Source organism: Bison bison, unplaced genomic scaffold (genome assembly GCF_000754665.1).
Source record: "Bison bison bison isolate TAMUID 2011002044 unplaced genomic scaffold, Bison_UMD1.0 scf7180017864516, whole genome shotgun sequence".
Lineage (NCBI taxonomy): Eukaryota > Metazoa > Chordata > Mammalia > Artiodactyla > Bovidae > Bison > Bison bison.
Window position 1 is genome coordinate 8,826,299 of NW_011495069.1, and position 12,817 is coordinate 8,839,115.

The window sequence follows — 12,817 nt, forward strand, 5'->3', positions numbered from 1 at the left end:
TTAATTTTGGCCACAGCACACAGCGTGTAGAATCTCAGTTCCCCAACCAGGGATTGAACCCTGCCCACAGCAGTAAAAGGGCTGAGTCCTAACCACTAGACCACCAGGGGGGGCTCCCTGATAGCTCAGTTGGTAAAGGATCCTCTTGCAATGCAGGAGACCCCGGTTCGGTTCCTGGGTTGGGAAGATCTGCTGGAGAAGGGATCGACTACCCACTCCAGTATTCTTGGGCTTTCCTTGTGGCTCAGTTGGTAAAGAATCCTCCTGCAATGTGGGAGACCTGGGTTTGATCCCTGGTTCGGAAGATCCCCCGGAGAAGGAAAAGGTCACCCACTCCAGTATTCTGGCCTAGAGAATTCCATGGACTGTATAGTCCATGGGATTACAAAGAGTTGGACACAACTGAGTGACTTTCACTTTCAGACCACCAGGGAGTTCCCATGTTTCACATTCTTAATGAGAAAATTAAAATCATGCTGTCAAGACAAGACTCGGGGGCTTCTCTGGTGGTCCAGTGGTTAAGAATCCACCTGCCAATGCAGGGGACACAGGTTTGATCCCTGGTCGGGGAAGATCCCACATGCCCCAGGGCAGCTAAGCCCCTGTGTCAAAACCACTGAGCCTAAGTGCGTCAGCTACTGATGCCCACAGGCCTAGAGCCCATCCTCTGCAACACCAGAAGCCTCTGCAGCGAGACGCCTGCACACCACAACTAGAGAGTGGCCCCCGCTTGCCACAACTGAAGAGAGCCCGTGAGCAGCACTGAAGACCCAGCACAGCCAAGACTCAGATTATCAGGGAAATCTGAACCAGAGCCCTTCCTATTGCCCAGACATAAGTGAATATTATTTCTCAAATGATGGTATAGAACATAAAGCTGTGGTTTGCAAAATGATGACTGAGAGATGGACTTACTGAAAGACACACAACTAGTAAGTGTAAATCCTTGTTCTGAATACTCAGCCCAGATTGCTCTGCCTTTTTTTTTTTTTTTAATAATTTTATTTATTTGTTTTTGGCTCTTTGTTGCTGCATAGGCTTTTCATTAGTTTTGGAGAGCGGGGGCTGCTCTCTGGTTGTAATGCGTGGGCTTCTCAGTGTGGTGGCTTTTCTTGTGGAACGGGGGGCTCTAGAGCACAGGCTCAGTAGTTGTGGCACATGGGCTTAGTTGCTCTGTGGCATGTGGGATCTTCCCAGATCAGGGATCAAACCCGTGTCTCCTGCATTGGCAGGCAGATTCTTTAGCCCTGAGCCACCAGGGAAGCCTTTCTGCTTTTTTTGACTACACTCCCAGAAGAATGTTCCCACCAAGAAATTTTGTCTTCTAACCTCTTCCCGAGATGCAACTCTTACCACTTGGAGATTCTAAATTCTGCCTCTTGGTGCTTGGTAGGATAGGTAAACAGCATTCCTAGAACCACCAGACACCAGTCTTGCAAATACCCTCTTTCACTGGACAGAAAAGTTTACCTTAAGATAATTACTCCCAGTCCCCATTCTTCCTTCATTCCATCTCCTTTCTGAGTGTCTGCTTGGAAAAGTAGCTCTTATCAAATATAAGAGGGCCGATCATTTTGCTGGTTTTCATATCCTATGTGGATTTTTTGCAGTGTTTCACTGTCCATAGGACTTAAATTTAAGGTTTTAAAATTTCTATCTATAATAAATTCAAACCATAGCCAAAGTATATAAAGTAAAAAAAGATAGTCTTTCCTTCTTATCCAACCTTCCAGAAATAATCACCGTTAATAGTATGGTGTATGCCTTTTTAGATTTTGTTTGCATGTATCTATGTTTATATGTATTCACAAGCGTGAGGGTTTCTGTGTGTGTTTTCCACACTATTTTTTTCTGAAACTTCCTTTTTTTCATTTAATGTTACGTCTTAGACATCTTTCCAAATCAGTGCACTTAGGTTTATCTGTATTAAAAACAGTGGCATAGTATTTAATCAAATTGCAAGGTCCTAGGGTATATGCATTTTATTTTTAAAAAAATATTTATTAGGTTGGTGCAAAAGTAAAAAAAAAATTGCAGTTTTGCATTGTTGAACTTTGCTGTTTGATATTGGAATATATTCTCAAATATGGTTATGTTATACATCATTTTAATGCACATTTCTAGCTTTATGGTTTTTTGCTAATGACATTATTGCTGGTTTTTTTTTTTTTTTGCTGTTTATATTTATTTTAGACTATAGAAATGATGTTAGACAAAAAGCAAATTCAAGCAGTTTTTTTATTTGAGTTCAAAATGGGTTGTAAAGTAGCGGAGACAACTGGCAACACCCACAGCGCATTTGGCCCAGGAGCTGCCAACAAATGCACAGTGCAATAGTGGTGCAGAACGCCTCACAAGGGAGGCAGAGCCTTGAAGATGAGGTGCTCAGTGGCCGGCCACTGGACGCTGACAACGACCAGTTAAGAACAGTCATCGAAGCTGATCCTCCTCAGACTACACAAGAAGTTGCTAAAGAACCCAACATCAACCATTCTATGGTAATTCAACATTTGAAGCAAGTTGGAAAGGTAAAAAAGCTTGATAACTGGGTGCCTCGTATACTGACTGAAAATCAAAACAATTATTGTTTTGAAGTGCCATCTTCTCTTAATTCTGCCCAACCACAACAAGCCATTTCTTTCTTTTTTTTTTTTTTGCAATTAGAAAATGAAACTTTATTGACAGAACTTTAACAGTCAAATACACAACATAAGAACAGCATAGATGGTTTCAGTTTATCTTCTTTCAAGCAAATGGCTGCCCTTCACCTGCTTCTGGCATTTCAACAGGCTCTATATTTGATGCAAACTCCTCCCTGACATCAGGACCATCTCCACCTTCACCCCCAGTCTTTGCCTCAGCCAATTGCTGGAGATCAGCTTCCAGGCCAGAATCTTCAAAGGGATCCTTCTCCTCTTCTTCATCACGATTCACTGGATCCTCTCCATGTACTTCCTCCTTTCTAGGTGTGATATCCTGAATCTCAGCTGGCGGTTCCTCTTGTTGAGGTTGCTCAACATTGGGCTGCTGGTCAACCACAGGTTCATCCACCTGGGAGCAATCTTGATTTGTAGGTCCCAATTTTGATGCCACTTGCCCACTCATATTTCTCCCTGGTGAGTCTCAAGTAGTGAGAAAGAACCGGGACTGATTAAACACACCCATCTCAGGCCCAACGCTCCTCACAGAATGCTCAGGAAGCGACAAGCCATTTCTTGATCGGATTGTGACATACAACGAGAAATGATTTTATATGACAGCCGGCGACAACTAGCTCAGTAATTGGACCAGGAAGTGGCAGAGTACTTCCCAAAGGCAGACCTGCACCAGAGGAAGGTCCTGGTCACTGTTCGATGGTGTCTGGCCCACTACAGCTTTCTGAATCCCAGTGAAACCGTTACATCTGAGAAGCATGCTCAGCAAATCGATGGGATGCACCAATGACTGTAACTCCTGCAACCAGCATTGGTCAACAGAAAGGGTCCATTTCTTCCCCATTTCTTCTCCACAGCCATGCCCGACCACCTATCACACAACCAATGCTTCAAAAGTTGAACGACTTGGGCTACAAAGTTTTGCCTCATCTGCCATATTCACCTCACCTCTCGCCAACCAATTAACCACTTGTTCAATCATCTCAACAACTTTTTGCAGGGAAAATGCTTCCACAGCTAGCAGGAGGCAGAAAATGCTTTCCAGAAAATGCTTCGAATCCTGAAGCACGGATTTTTATGCTACAGGAATAAACAAACTTATTTCTCATTGGCAAAAATATGTTGATTGTAATGGTTCCTATTTTGATTAATAAAAATGTATTGATCCTAGTTTTAATGATTTAAAATTCACCATCCAAAACTGCAAGTACTTTTGTTCCAACCTAACATTTGGCTATGCAGGGTCTTAGGTGTGGCATGCGGGATCTTTAGTTTCGGCATGTAGCATCTAGTTCCCTGACCAGGGATTAAACCTGAGCCCCCTGCATTGAGAGCATGGAGTCTTAGTCACTGGACCACCCGGGAAGTCCGTGGTGTATGCATTTTTTAAAAAAAGATGTTTTACATGAAGGACAACACATGCTCTGATGGGTACATCTATTTTAGGCCTGCAACTAAATTACTTTGGGTGAAATTTTCATCTTCTCTGAGCTTCAGTTTCCTTATCTAAAAAGTAAGGATAGAAATATCTTATGTAGTTGTGAAAATTAAAATCATTCTTTAATTTATCAAGCATTTATTGAGGGCCTTCTGCATGCCAGGTAGAAGTAATGTATTTGATGGCGTCCTACAAACTGGGAAGCTTTATGTAAGGAAGTTCATCGTGAGAGTAATTCAAGAGGAGATATGTGCTTATCTTTGTCTCTTCCTCACTCACCTTAGCGATGTCTCTGAGTCTCTGCTCGATAAGTGCCTCTATACCAACCACTCTCCTCACCCTGACATCTTGATACGGACTTCTGGGGAAGTGAGGCTCAGCGACTTCCTCCTCTGGCAGGTAGGTCATTTCCAGCCACTATTCTGTTTGTGTCAGAACTGAAAACTGTGACTGCACCCGCAGAACAGATTGGAGGGGGAGCTAAAATCCAGAGTACTGTCTGCAGGCTGCGCCTGGTAACATTTGTTATCCCTTCCTCATCCACCCCTGGCTTTTTGAGTCTGTGTGGTTCTTGCTGCCTGGAATGCCCAGAGGAAAAATCAAAGCCATCCTGCTGTAGTGGAAGCTTTACTTGTGCCTCTGTTCAAGGAACTGGACTTCTGCCTTATGTCCTGAGCACAAGCTCCTGCCTTGGTGACCTGCCATGTAACCTGCACCTCTAGGCTGGAACCTTGCCTTGAATTTACTGATTTCTCTCTTTCAGAATAAAGGGCTGCATTTACACAAGCACAGTCCACAAGGGATATAAACTATATGCAGACTCTTTCTTTGGGGCCTGCCATTGCCTCTCAGCTCAGTTATCCCAGTGTGGGTCGTCATCTGAAAGCTCATACTCAAATAAGTTTGTCTTTGCTTGAGAATCTCCATCATCTGTTCGCTTTGCCCCTGGGTAGCACATGGCTGGAGAAAATCTTGTTCAAGGAGAGGCTGGAGGGAGAGACATGAGTTGGAAACAATTCACATGGTAAATTCCAGAAATTTTAATGGCCCGTAGTCTCAAAAGCAAACTAACAAGATTCAGCTACTGAAGATACTTTTAGTCTTTGGCTATACTAAAGAAGTGTAACATGCAGCTTATGGTTTTATGGCCCACTCTGTTGGTCAGATGATGTCAGAAGAATTTACATCTGGGCACTGAGTTTTAAGAGATTGCACTGGTAAACTAGAGGACTTAGCAGAAGAGGCCAACCAGAAGATGGCCAGGAATCTGAGACTCATGTCCTCTAAGGCATAAGTGAAGGATGATGGTCTGGAAAATAGTTTATTCTCTTGAGGGGAAAAAAAAATTGAGTTCCTCCTTGGTGCTGGGAATATGGCAGTGACCAAGTTAGAAATTGGAGAAGGTAATGGCACCCCACTGCAGTACTCTTGCCTGGAAAATCCCATGGACGGAGGAGCCTGGTAGGCTGCAGTCCATGGGGTCGCGAATAGTTGGACATGATTGAGAGACTTCCCTTTCACTTTTCAGTTTCATGCATTGGAGAAGGAAATGGCAACCCACTGCAGTGTTCTTGCCTGGAGAATCCCAGGGACGGGGGAGCCTGGTGGGCTGCTGTTTATGGGGTCGCACAGAGTCGGACACGACTGAAGCGACTTAGCAGCAGCAGCAAGTTAGAAATAATCCCTACTGTCTTAAAACTTACAGTTTGTTAGCAAGGACAAACTGAACAAGTCATTACAACCTTGGGAGCAGATAACAGGCAGCTGTAACCTGGCCTTCCAATATGTGAAAAATGTCACTTTGGAAAAGAAAGTTGTTCCAGAGAGAAGACCTTAGACCTTGGTAGGAGTTCCAGGGAAGGTGACACTGGTTTAGCTTAATGAGCTCTTTGACAGCTAACATATCCCCCTTTAGGCACTGAATTCCTTTCCACTAAAGGTCTCAACAGTGACTGTCAAGAATGTTCCAAAATCAGTAATGATTGTTAAAAGTTCACTCAGCTCTGTGCTTTGTTTTATGTATGTTATCTTATTAAATTTTTATAGTACCTTATAATACAAGATACTCTTATATACCCAGAGAAGTTAAGTAACTTGCCTCAGGTCAGATAGATGGTAAATGGTGGAGCCAGAATTCAAAGCCAGGCAGTCTGGCCCCAGAGCCCATGCTCTTAACCATTGTGCCATACTCTGCTACTTAAAAATAACAATGGCAGCTACCATTTATTCATTGCTAACTTTTATCAGACACTGTGTCTCTGAGATGACCTCTGAGGGCCAAGAGCCAATAACATAATCCAGATGTTATTTCATAGTCCTAAAATTGGCTCTTAGAAAACTCCTGGTGGAAATGTTGATCTCGCCTCGCTTTAGTTCTGCCTTGCTACAGGCAGGTGACCTTACTGCCTCAGATGACCCTTCCCCCATCAGTGAGTGGATCCGGGCTGGCAACAGCAGCTGCAGCTCAGGATGCCTGGGCCACCTCATCTCTGGACATGATCAGCCTGCTCCTTCTTTGGAACCTGACTAGGGATATGTTCCAGTGACACGTTACTAAACCAAACTCTCTTCCTTCCCCACCTTTCCCAGACCTCCCACTCCTGCCTGGTGTTCCAGCCTGTTCTGTGGCCAGAATACACGTTTTGGAACCTCTGTGAGGCCATCCTGCAGTTCCAGATGAACCATAGCATGCTTCAGGTAAGAGTTCATGGCTGGCCTGACTGGATGGGATGGAAGAAAATATTAGCATTGATTGACCCCCATGACTGTATATGTCAGGCACTTGCTACTGGCATGTTAATGATAATGATGAGTAGCTACCACTTACCGAGTATTTACTGTGTGTCAGGCACTGTGAACAGTGTATATCACCGTCTCATTTAATGTTCCCAAGAACCCAACAGCCCCACTTGTGCAAATGAGTAAATCAAAATTATTTAGTTAAGGACACAGAACCAATAAAAGACCGAACTGAGATTCAAGTTACAAGTCTTTAATCTTTTCACTGTGGAAACTCAGGAAATGCTTCTCAGAGAGAATGGCCATTATTCACTGAAGGAATTAGCCTAACAAAAGATTGTAGAAGTGGAAGTATGCAACATCCAAGACTCTTCCAGAGGGATTAAAAACAAAATAGCACTATCTTCCCATTGTATAAAGCTGTGTTCTACCAGTACTTGAAGTTATGCTTTCGGTTTTGATCACTAGATCTTGAAACAGGTTTCATTAGGAGGGAGATTCACCTATATCTGATTAGGACTCTTCATCATAATGACAATGTGTATGCTGGTGGCAGCTAACTTATTGAGGGTCTGCTAAGGCACTTTGGTGTTTTCATATTTAACCCTTCCAACAATCCAGCAGCTTTGGTGTCCTCATTGTTCAGATATGGAAACAGAGGGATACGGTAACTGTCTCAAAGTCACAGAATTTTAAGCCCAAAGCTGGTGATGCTTCTTGAGTCTGGAGAGTTAATGGCCAGGAGGAAATAAAGATATAAGTCGGGGCTTCTCAGTCCCCCTGGCATCGGGGACTCCTTGGAGAAACTGATGAAAGTCATAGACCATCTCCCTAGAAAAACTGCAAAGGTCACTCTAACACATGGCATCTTGCATAGAATTGCACGAATCACTGAAGCACGTAAACTACTTCTGGAGGTTCACATAACTCGTGAAATCTTTCCCTGAATCCCAAGTCCAGAACTCCTGGAATAAGTCAGTGAGATTATGTGCCTGATCATTTAGGCTCAGAATATGAGGAAACTGAAAGAGGAAGTTGAGTTCAATTGAAAGGAAAAACAGCAAAGTCTCAATTATCCACTGTCAGTGAGGAATGAATATCAGTTTTTCCACATGACCAAATCTCCCTTTAAGAACTAAAACTTCTTTATCCTTTTTTGATAGAGAACTTTCTGAAACATGTCCTGTGTGTAATTCATTGACACCTACTGTGTATTAGGCACTTGCTAATAATTATGATGATCAGAATAATCACATTCTACTGATGCTGATAGTGATGGTAGTGATCCCATCTTGAAGCACTTCATTGTCCAGGATGGCCTTGAAAGATGGGATTCTTTCTCTAAGCTAGAATACTTGACTCTAAGTCTGCAGACTCTAAGTCTGCAAATACTTGACTTTAGGATTTCTTGTTTATGGTCAGTGGCTAATTTTGACAGCATTTCTTCTTCCCTTCTCTTCCTGTTTCCAGTTTTAAATGAGCTACAGGTAAGAAAACCAGTCAACCAAGCTTGTTAGAATTATATCTGTAAAGAAAGAGTAAACTGGCCTTTCATGAAGCCCAGAGGATCTTGGTGTACGAGCTTTTGTGTATGGCTATTCTTGTCTCTGGGCTTCCCTGGTGCTCAGATGGTAAAGAATCTACCTTCAGCGTGGGAGACCTGTGTTCAGTCCCTGGGTTGGGAAGATCCCTGGAGAAGGGAACGGCTGCCCACTCCAGTATTCTGGCCTGGAGAATTCCATGGACAGTGGAGCCTGGCAGGCTACAGTCCATGGGGTCACAAAGAATCAGGCACGACTGAGTGACTTTCACATTACTGTCTCTAATTAGGAAGCTCAGAAGTCTTTTAGTAATTCAGATTTCTCAGATACTTTCCCACATGGCTATCAGAGGAATTACCTCAAGTTGCACTCATTCCGTTCAGTTCAATACAGTTCAGTCGCTCAGTCGTGTCCGACTCTTTGCGACTCCATGAACCGCAGCATGTCAGGCCTCCCTGTCCATCACCAACTCCTGGAGTTTACTCAAACTCATGTCCATTGAGTCGGTGATGCCATCCAACCATCTCATCCTCTGTCGTCCCCTTCTTCTCCCGCCTTCAACCTTTCCCAGCATCAGGGTCTTTTCCAATGACTCAGCTCTTGCATCAGGTGGCCACAGCAAATGTCTCATTCTATACATGTCTGTTACCGAGCACCTGGTCTGAGTCAGACACTATGTCAGTATTCCACACAAGAGATTGAAGCAGTTAATTGGCCAGACAAGATCCCTACCTTCATGGAGATTATATTTTTACTTGAGGAGACAGATAATAAGTAAACAAATATATGCAATAAGGCAGTGAAGAAACAGAGTGTTGTCCTAGAAAGGAAGGAAGCAAGCAAGAGGTGCTGAGTGGAGCAGTCAAGGAAGGTCTTGATAAGCCATGATATTAAAGATGAGAAGTAGCAGACATGTAAAAATCTAAGGGAGAAGGATTATTCTCTGTAGAGGGAGCAGGAAGTGGAAGGATGCTACAGTTATATAGTTTAGGTCTTAGAAGAACAAAGAGGCCAGCATGCATGAAGAAGGATGTGAGATGAAGCTGGGTAGGAGTCAGGCCTCTGATCATTCATGGCCTTGTAGGCTATGGGGACACATCTGAAGACTTCTGATCAGAGGGAATGGCAGGATCTAATTTACATTTTGTATAATTCACTCAGGATTTTCACAGGGCAGGAGTCAGAGATCAAATTCCTAGAGTTGTCCAGGTGGGAGGATGTGGCCTCGAGGTGGGGTGGCGGCTGCAGAGAAGGGAAGGGCTGAGTGGACTGAGATGGAGGAAAAACAAACCTTAAAACAGAAACAAATGAAACTAAGTTGATAATACAACCTTCAGAGAAAGGGATTAATTCAAGTTACCTGAACATAGTTCTCTGATTATACATCTTCAGCAGTATATATTCTAAGAATAATACAAACTGGAAAGCAAACTTAAACATCACTGAAGAGGTTTATCAGTGGTAATGTTAATGATGTAATTCTGAAATTCTTTCATGCCTCTTGTAGGAGAAAACCAATGAGCATGAATATTAATGTTACTAGGAACCAAAACATTTAGGTTTTGGCCTGGGCAGTTGAGTGGATGGTTCTGCTGTTTTCTAGAATGGGGTGGAACATGTTTAAGGACAACCTTTAAGAGTTTCATTTGATACCTAAGAATCATAATTCCAGACATTTATTGAGTTCTTACCACGTGTCAGGCATCCTTTTACTTGATTCTACGTAGTTCTGTAAGGTATATACTACTCTTAATTGCCTCCATTTTTAGAGTGAGGAGACCAAAGTAATAACAGATATTGACTGTCCTGAACTCTTTCTCAGCAGACCCCATGGGGGTTTTGGCCAGATTTCCTCTGCCCAGGAGCATTCATACTGTTTCTAGAAATCTTAGCACCTCAGCAGAAGCATTAGCAGTATAGTCCAGACTAAACATCCTGGCCAGTATGCTGTCAGACTAGAGAGCTGATCTTTCTGATATCCGCCTTGTATGTGTTCTGTATCCTCACCAAATTGGATTGTTCAGTTCCTTATTCTCATCCCCTTTGGTTTTCTGCCTCCACATCTGTGTTCTTGCCCCATCTCACAAATTCTTATTGTTCAGTTTGAGCTTCTCCGTCTCTAAGCCCAGCCCAGTATGTCCTGATGCCCTGCAGGAAGCCAAGGTAGGGAGCTGGGTTCTTGACCTAGCTCACTGGGATGAGGGCAGGTGCTGGATGCTAATGGAAGCAGAGACTCAGCTACAAATTGTTGGAAGCTAGATCCTGGTATCTGAAGGGATCGTGAAAGTTTCCAGGTGGTCACCCTTCATCTTAGAGAATGGGGTCTAGCAAAGGGAAGCAATCTTGACGATGACACAGTAGGACAGAGAAAATCAGGGTGGGGAAGGGTTGGGCAGCAGTACAGAGCCACTGATTCTCAGTTACAAGCTGCATGGATGGTAGGTCCCCGGGGATCTTTTCTCAGCGATGAGGAGTAATAGTGTGGTCCACCTGATCTGTAATGATGTAGAGGGAGAAGATACAGGTTCCCACTAAACTTCCTTTGATGCATCTGTCAGAGGTTAAATACTAGGCTGGATCAATCAACCATTTTATTTCTAGTACTCTAAAGGTAGTCAATGTCTTCTCCTCAAGAGAAGTTAGAAAACTTCAGCTGTTATCTCAGACATTCCTGACTTTGAATCATAGTGCTTCCTACTGGCTATGTGACTGACTAGGCAATTACTTAACCCTTCAGAGAATCACTTTTCTCATCTGTAAAATGAGAGAAGTAATGATAATACCTGCCTCACAAGTTTGTGATCAGCCTTCAGTGAACTAATACACCAAGAGAACTGAGTGCAGTGGTGGAACAGAGTTCATTTTCAGAGACTGGTGGTCAGTATAGTTCATCATGTTTGTCTCTGGGCTCTTCATTAGACTTCATCTGTCTCCAGAAAATCCACAGACACTTAGCACCCTGCTCATCCCGTCCCTAGGACAGTTCCCTTGGCACAGAGACTCTGGGTGCTCGTCAGAATATCATGTTACCAGCAGGAGGTGCTGTCTCAGCCCTCCGAAATGCATCCCACTTGCTACCAACCTGGGGAGATGGGGACTCAAGAGAGGACTTATTAGCTGGTGAATGTTTTGAAGCCCAAGACCTGTATCCTCTTTCCATGCCCTAGTGAAGTCAGTGGACCTGAGGATTTATGTACTGTGGAGGGGCCATTACATCTGGTTCCCTAATTCTGCTGAAGAGAGAACAAGAGCAGAGAGTCTTAATGCCCAGGAGAGGTTTATATTGATAGTTTAGAGTCCCATTTCTCAAAATGAGCTCCATGAAGCCCTTACACCAAGACCACAGAAGGTCTGTATAAGAAGTATCTATGGTAATTATTAACGCCCTCCCCCAATTGCTCCTTATACAGGGAGAGTAGACAGTATGGTCAGGGAGAGAGAAGTTGACCATTAGGACCTCCATTAGCCTAGATTTTCAGAGGCTGAGTACCTGAGAAGAACTTGGAACACCTTTGAGGCGGGGTAGTAGATCCAGACCATCTGGTTGCACAGAGGCATCCAGATGCAGGTCACTGGTTCCCCACTCCACCCCTAGAAAGTACAGCTTATCCAGAGGCACACAACACATGTCCTATAGATCTTTCAAGAAGTCACCTTAGTGGAAACCAAGGGAACTTTAACTCACTGTGTGACTTAGGCCAAGTCCCTCCCTAGCATGGCGTCATTGTCTGTACAGGAGAAGTATAGAGCTGATGGGCTTTCTGCTCTCCCCTGACTCTGTCATCCTAACAGTGAATTGCTGATTCCTGGCAAATTAGGGTCCAGACTCTGCCCGACTGCCACCTTTCTTCTCAACACTCAGTCTCGGGCTGCCATTTGGAAAAAGCCAGAGCAATTTTAACCAGCTCCACATCTCCTGCCTCTGTGGCTGGCTGGCCTCGTCCTTTCTGTTTGGCTAGAACTTTGCCTACCTAGTCTCAAGCAGTGGTGACAGAAGAATAGCTACCTGTTAATAGCCAGGCACCAGATTGGGCATTCATTATCTCCTTTTTCTTCAAACCACCCAATGAAATGGATGTTATCATCCTCATTTTGCAGATGAAGAAATAGGCTTAGTGAGGTGAGGACATTCTTGGAACAGAAACTTCTCAGACCCCAATGTTCCAGGCAGACTCACTGGCCTAATCACCCTCTCTGATTTCATGAGTCTGCCCATTATTCCCCTGCCTAATATTCTCCTCCCCCATACACTCTACCTTTATCTGACTCTTTCCCATTGGTTAAATGGAGAAGGCAATGACACCCCACTCCAGTACTCTTGCCTGGACAATCCCATGGACTGAGGAGCCTGGTAGGCTGCAGTCTATGGGGTCACTAACAGTTGGACACAACTGAGCGACTTCACTTTCACTTTCATGCATTGGAGAAGGAAATGGCAACCCACT

General features: G+C 43.9%; 1 protein-coding gene across 3 annotated transcripts in view; it reads left to right on the top strand.

Annotated features, from left to right (window-relative positions):
* Nucleotides 1-12,817, top strand: part of DHDDS (dehydrodolichyl diphosphate synthase) — a 38,727-nt gene that overhangs the window by 21,236 nt on the left and 4,674 nt on the right. For all 3 annotated transcript variants that reach the window (XM_010830104.1, XM_010830105.1, XM_010830106.1), the window contains 2 exons: nucleotides 4,377-4,491; nucleotides 6,682-6,789. In XM_010830104.1, coding sequence (XP_010828406.1) covers nucleotides 4,377-4,491; nucleotides 6,682-6,789 — 223 coding nt within the window. The remainder of the gene's footprint in view (nucleotides 1-4,376; nucleotides 4,492-6,681; nucleotides 6,790-12,817) is intronic.